The sequence below is a fragment of the Megalobrama amblycephala genome, linkage group LG18, assembly GCF_018812025.1.
Source record: "Megalobrama amblycephala isolate DHTTF-2021 linkage group LG18, ASM1881202v1, whole genome shotgun sequence".
Taxonomy (NCBI): Eukaryota; Metazoa; Chordata; class Actinopteri; order Cypriniformes; family Xenocyprididae; genus Megalobrama; species Megalobrama amblycephala.
The window spans coordinates 17,227,780-17,235,150 of record NC_063061.1 but is presented as its reverse complement, the minus strand read 5'-3'; the positions used below and the strand labels follow the sequence as shown (position 1 = coordinate 17,235,150).

Genomic DNA, 7,371 nt, shown 5'->3' with positions numbered 1-7,371 from the left:
GGTAAAAACTGGATATGTGTCAGTATATGCATTCAGCAGCCCCCAAATAAATACCCCTCTGTCATTAATGTTAATCAAACATCAAAAAATGTTAAATACATGTATAGGCCTACATGTATGCTAAATAAACATATGTATCTGAAAAAGATATATTTTTTAAATTACTATTTGTAATTTGCTTCTTTGTTCTTTTTATATAGCCTAACAAAAATAACTGTACATACTTGATATATACAATGTAATCTTGATTTGGGTGGTCAATCTGCATTTGTAAGTTTGAAACGGTTTTAAATCTTGTAAATCAAGTAAAATGACTCAAAATCAAGTAATTTAAGCATGCCAGAGTCAACTTTAATCATATAAGATGTAACTTCCCAACAGCAAAATTGTGGCCAGTGAAAATGCTGAGTGGCTAGTAACTTTGGAAAACCACTAGCCACATTGGCTGGTGAGCAAAAAAGTTAATGTCAAGCCCTGGTTAGTTCACCCAAAAATGAAAATTCTTCGTTAATCTTCAGAACACAAATTAAGATATTTTAGTTGAAATCTGATAGCTCTGTGAGGCCTCCATAGGGAGCAATGGACACTTCCTCTCTCAAGATCCATAAAGGTACTAAAAACATATTTAAATCGGTTCATGTGAGTACAGTGGCTCAATATTAATATTATAAAGCGACGAGAATATTTTTGGAGCGCCAAAAAAACAAAATAACGACTTTAGTGATGGCCGATTTTAAAACACTGCTTCATGAAGCATCAGAGCGTTATGAATCAGCGTATCGAATCATGATTCGGATCACGTGTCAAACTGCCAACGGCTGAAATCACGTGACTTTGGCGCTCCGATCAGCAGATTCGATACACTGATTCATAACGCTCCAATGCTTTCTGAAGCAGTGTTTTGAAATCGGCCATCACTAAACAAGTCATTATTTAGTTTTTTTTGGCGCTCCAAAAATATTCTCGTCGCTTTATAATATTAATATTGAACCACTGTACTCACATGAACCGATTTAAATATGTTTTTAGTACCTTTATGGATCTTGAGAGAGGAAGTGTCCATTGCTCCCTATGGAGGCCTCACTGAGCCATCGGATTTCAACTAAAATATCTTAATTTGTGTTCCGAAGATTAACAAAGGTCTTACGGGTGTGAAACGGCATGAGGGTGAGTAATAAATGACAGAGTTTTAACGATGTCTTTAGTACCTTTCTGGACCTCAAAGGTGCAATGTCACTGCCTATGTGTGGATCAGATACCCTTGGATTTCATCAAAAATATCTTAATTTGTGTCCCGAAGATGAATGAAAGTTTTATGGATTTGGGACGACATTAGGGTGAATACTAGATAACATTTTTTAGCACTTTGTGGGAAAGAGAAGTAGTAATAATAAAGTCTTTTATACTTTAAACATTTTATATTTTAAAGATATACCAGATGTGGGGGTTGCAACACTTTCCAAAGTACCCATGAAGGATACTTAATAAAATATTTTGATTATATGTAAGTTTTTATGTACATAACTGTATATTTGTTAAAGTTGCTCCAAATGTGTAGCATTTAAAAATTATTTGAAAGTTTTTTTCATTTAATGTATGTTATAATCTATCTATCTATCTATCTATCTATCTATCTATCTTCGATGTTTGTTTTTAAAAATGGTAATGCCAGTTTGTTATTTAAAGAGGTTTGCACACTCACATAAACTGTTTATATATATATATATATATATATATTATTGTTTTAGTGTAAACCCTACAGAATGTTTACGCATTTGGTTATGCATTTGCATTTAAAATGTTTCTCTTTACTTTCAACTGAAATTAAAATGCATACAGTGAAGTAAAATGATGTGGAAGCAGCGGGTGATGGGAGCTGGCATGTTAATTATTTTGAACAAGTACATGGCAGTGACAGCAGAGATTTGAGACACCACCAGCAATGCGTCGCTCTAGCAGTTATTACGGTAATGGTACTGATGAGGGATGAGTCAGGCTATATGATGCTGATGATACTGCCATTTCATCAGCACATTTTCACAAACATCTCTTTATCACTAATCATGAGATTGACAATATGAATTTACAAAGAATTTACGGGCATTCTGAAAGTAACTGGTCTTAACGCAAACGCCCCAGACGATTATGGGCATTCGTTTGGTCATTTAGTGCATATTCAAAGCGCGACTAGTTGCACATTTATCCTCACAAACACTCGGGTGTGCTTCGATGCCTTGCTGGGGAACGTCGCGGTGTTATACGCTTTCTGACTGAAAGACAGCGAAGAATATGGGGCTTGCCATCCGCAGACATTGAGAAGCATAACCAAGGTAATAACTACACAAAAGAGACAATAATATGCATTCATAGAGCGATTTCTCTAAACAAGAGCGATGCTCGACTCATAGGCCTTCAAGCGTCTACTATGCTTTAGCTAGCTTGAGGGACTCGTTTATCCAGAGACACGATGTTGTTATGAAATTCAGTTACTAAAGATGTTGTCTTAAACGATTTATTAATAATAATGAAATCATATTAACTATTATCAAAATGTAATTAAAAAAAAAAAAACTCAGGTCTTATACTTATACAATCACTGAAAATTCATATAGGCTAGGCCTTCTCAAAAATGATTTGATTACATTTCGATCAATTTGACCTCAAATATATGACAATTTGCAAAAGTAATTCCGATGTATAAATGTATTTGATACTTTGGACTTCCATACAAATCAATGGTCTCGCATCATATATGTAATAAGGTAATTATAAATAACACCTATTTGAATGATTCTCGTCCATTTAAAGAAGGAGCCTCAGCTGTTAGTCTATTATATAGTGCTCATCTACATGATCTGATCCTCAAAAATGACTTTCATAATAATAATAATGTCTTTGAGTTGAATAAAACACAAAAATTACAATTCAAGGATAAGAAAATTTTGACAGAATTTTCATTTTTGGGCAAACTATGCCTCTAAGGCACTACATGGTTAGGTTTACTCAAATACTGTAATTTTGTCTGACAACATACTGTTATTCCTTGACAGATAAAATAAGATATGGAAGCTATATGGCTGTACCAGTTCCGGCTGATTGTCATTGGCGACTCGACGGTGGGGAAGTCTTGTTTGATCAGACGCTTCACAGAAGGACGTTTTGCACAGGTGTCTGATCCTACTGTTGGCGTAGACTTCTTCTCCCGTCTGGTGGAGATTGAACCAGGCAAACGCATCAAGCTTCAGATCTGGGACACGGCAGGCCAAGAGAGATTCAGGTACATCTGGTGATATTTGATCACATCGCTACATAGCTATCGCAGATACATGCACTTCCTAATTCTTTAAAGAATAGTGGAGAATGGAGATTTGTGGCTTTTAGTCGATGTTTGTAAGCTTTGAGGCTATTAGTGTACATCTAAACATTGGCAAAAATCATTTTTATTGGATAAATGCATGTAAAATTTACTTCCTTTTTCAGGGAAACAAGCCAAAAATATTGATGACTTATCCTGAACTAAACAAACTTTTGACCAATCAAATGCTCTCAAAATTGAGAATGCCCCCCCACCCCCCGCAACAAACCTGCTAACTCTCTCTCTCTCTATGTATATATGTGTGTGTGTGTATATATATATATATGTATGTGTGTGTGTGTGTTTATTGATATGTTTTCAAATTTCCCTTGGAAAATATCCCTTAGTGAGCAATAAAGATATCAATTTTGATTGTAATGATTAAAAGTAAATAATAGTAGCTACCATAATACAGTCATTTTGTGGTTCAGTACCAATTGCAGTTATGCATTTATTACTCAGTATTTTGTCTAACAAATCCATATGTAAGTTTATGATTCTTATTACTCTTATTACTTATTATTTAAGTACAAGAACTAAATAGATAAATAAAGGACGAAATACTTGATACACAAATTAATTTTGTTCCCAGTTTGGATTTTTTTTTTTTTTACTCTTTAAACTGTCATCTCTTTCATCACTTTTCTTTTCATAACCTTTATTCACTCTTTTGTAGTTAGTAAAATTCCTACACTAGATCTGGGGCCTCATTTATAAAATTGTAGGATTTAATCCTAATATCAATGAATTTAATCCTACGTCAAAAGTGAGGAACAAATCAGGATTTATAAAGGCTAAAAACTGACATGAAAATGTCCTTTTGTGTACGCCGTATGCATTGATGGGCTTATGTATGTTTAGTTCTGTTCAGTTTGATTATGTTTTGGGGGTCGTTTACACGACACTGTTTTTGACTAAAAACTAGAAACTTTTTATGAGTTTTGGGGGATCATTTTGACAGCGTTGTCGTCTGTACATGAAAAATGCAAAGGAAAAACTTTTCCATTTTTAGTACATTGTTGTTGTGTAAAATACCCTTAGTTTGGTTTTCCCTGTTCCCCTTTGCCTGTGTTCTAGTTCCTTGTTAGTTTCCATAATCTGTTGTCATAGTTTAGTTACTCACCTGTTTCAGTTTCTGTTGATTAGCTTCCCTTGTCCTGAGTTTGGTTCTGTTTTTGTCTGGTATTGTCTTGTATTGTTTATGTACGAGATGCTTCCTGTATTGTGTTGTTTATTTGGATTAAAAGACTGCTGCTAGTCCCTTCTTTTGTTAAATCATTGCCTTGAATGTGTTCATATTGCACTTGAATTTAAGGTTTATTTACAAAGTGAATTATAAAGTGGGATGCAATTAGGAACATTTTTTTGTGTGTATGGATGTTTTATAAATCGTTCATTGGAAGATTTCAGAAACTGTCTTATGTTCACATTTAGGATTATTCTACTCGTGTCTTTATAAAAGAGGCCCCTATTCTCAGGGGAAGAATATAATCCACTCATTCTGCTCATAGCCATAATTTCTCCAACTGTAAACAAAGATTCATCATTAGTCTGAATTAATAGTATTTCATATACTATTCCAAACCAGTCACTAATTTCCAGAATTTGAGGCTGTAACGATTTTTCTGTAATATCTTTCTTACAGGTTATCTGCGGAATTCTAAGAAAGCTTGTTGCCGCCACAAAATAAAACAATTTAAAAGATAATTGCGACTTTTTATCTCACAATACAGACTTTTTTCTCAAAATTGGCGAGATATAAACTTGCAGTTGTGAGTTATAAAGTCAGAATTGTGTGATATAAAGATATAAAGAAATCGCAATTCTGACCTCTTTTTCTCAAAATTGCAAGTTACATCTCGCAATTCTGACTATATCACTCATTCTGACTTCTTTTCTCAGAATTGTGAGTTTATATCTCACAATTCTGACTTTATAACTCACAATTGCAACTTTATAACATGCAATTCTGAGGAAGAAAATGTCAGAATTGTGAAAAAAAGTTGCAATTTCCTTTTTTATTTTTTATTCTGTGGTGGAAACAGGCTTTCATAGAATTCCTATTAAAGGATTAGTCCACTTTTAAAGAAACTTTTCCTGATAATTTACTCACCCCCATGTCATCCAAGATGTCCATGTCTTTCTTTCTTCAGTCGAACAGAAATTAAGGTTTTTGATGAAAACATTCCAGGATTTTTCTCCTTATAGTAGACTTCAGTGGGAACCAAACAGTTGGTCATAATTAGTTTCACTGCAGCTTCAAATTGTTCTACACGATCCCAGATGAGAAATAAGGGTCTTATCTAGTGAAACCATCACTCATTTTCTGAAAAAATTTGAAAATTATATAAGTTTTTACCATAAGCTCATCTTGAACTAGCTCTCCTCTTCTTCTCCTCTATTAGAATTCGGGCAGTGTAGACGCTGCTAAGTGTATTACTGCCCTCCACAGGCCAAAGTTTTGAACTAATTTTTATATGTAATATGCTAGTTCAATAGTATATAACAATTAGTTCAAACTTTGGCCTGTGGAGGGCAGTAATACACTTAGCAGTGTCTACACTGCCGGAATTCTAATAGAGGAGAAGAAGAAGAGAGCTAGTTCAAGATGAGCAGTTATGGCTAAAACTTATATAATTTTCAATTTTTTTCAGAAAATGAGCGATGGTTTCACTAGATAAGACCCTTATTTCTCATCTGGGATCGTGTAGAACAATTTGAAGCTGCAGTGAAACTAATTTTGACCTTCAACTGTTTGGTGCCCACTGAAGTCCACTATATGGAGTATAATCCTGGAATGTTTTCATCAAAAACTTTAATTTCTTTTCGACTGAAGAAAGAAAGACATGGACATCTTGGATGACATGGGGGTGAGTAAATTATCAGGAAAAGTTTATTTAAAAGTGGACTAATCCTTTAAGTGTTTACGTGCTAGGTTAATATTATTTAATAAATGAATTTATACTTTTGTATGTGCTTATACTTTTTTTCCTGTTGTAATGTACAACGTGTTCCTCCACCTGTCTGATATCGTCTGCTCTTCTCCTCTGTATGTGATCTAGATCTATCACAAGGGCTTATTATCGTAATTCAGTGGGTGGCCTTTTGCTTTTCGACATCACCAACCGGCGCTCCTTCCAGAATGTCCACGAGTGGCTGGAGGAAGCGCGCAGTCACGTGCAGCCTCACAGCATCGTCTTCTTACTGGTCGGCCACAAGTGTGACCTGGAGCAGCAGCGGCAGGTGAGCCAGCAGGAGGCAGAGAAACTGGCAGCCGCTTACGGCATGCGCTACGTGGAGACCTCGGCCCGTGACGCCATAAACGTAGAGAGGGCTTTCACAGAGCTGACGCGTGACATCTTCGAGCTGGTCAAATGTGGTGACATCACCATCCAGGAGGGCTGGGAGGGTGTCAAGAGCGGTTTCGTGCCCAACGTGGTGCATTCGTCCGAGGAGGTGACCAAGAGTGACCGCCGCTGCCTCTGTTGATCAAGTGACTCCTGTCGGCGTATCATGCTCCTTCACTGCAAAACCGTCGTTCTCCCTTAGCTTGACATTCCCACTACTGCAACCCCACAAATACTCTCATCGCCTCAATCAATGTTTTCTGCTTTCATAGTTACTTCCAATAAAGTTCTCTTAAAAGTCAGTCCAAATAATGACTTCAAGATAAGCAGATGTGAAATAACTGAAGCTTTGGTGAGGAAGATGGAACTTGGGGAACTGAGTTGTGAGAACTGTTTGAGTAAAAGATTGCAGAAACACACTGATCCTTTGGAGCAAAGACGGACCCAAAATTTACACCAAACGTTTAGCCGGTAATGATGGATCATTTGAGAGCATGTACAGGAGGACCACACCAATCCAAACATCACATTGGACCTAAGATACTCATTAATAATAATTTCCTGTAATTCCTTTTTTAAAATAATGTCATTCATCAGCGATGCATTAAATTGATCAAAAGTCACAGTAAAGACATTTATAATGTTACAAAAGATTTCAAATAAATGCTG

The 7,371-nt window shown here is 35.8% G+C and overlaps 1 protein-coding gene across 1 annotated transcript; it reads left to right on the top strand.

Annotated features, from left to right (window-relative positions):
• Positions 1–1,965: 1,965 nt before the first annotated feature.
• On the top strand, positions 1,966–7,371 carry rab39ba (RAB39B, member RAS oncogene family a). Its single transcript, XM_048166748.1, has 3 exons — positions 1,966–2,330; positions 3,051–3,277; positions 6,418–7,371. The coding sequence occupies exons 2-3, from the start codon at positions 3,063–3,065 to the stop codon at positions 6,842–6,844; spliced, it is 642 nt and encodes a 213-aa protein (XP_048022705.1). The 5' UTR covers positions 1,966–2,330; positions 3,051–3,062; the 3' UTR covers positions 6,845–7,371.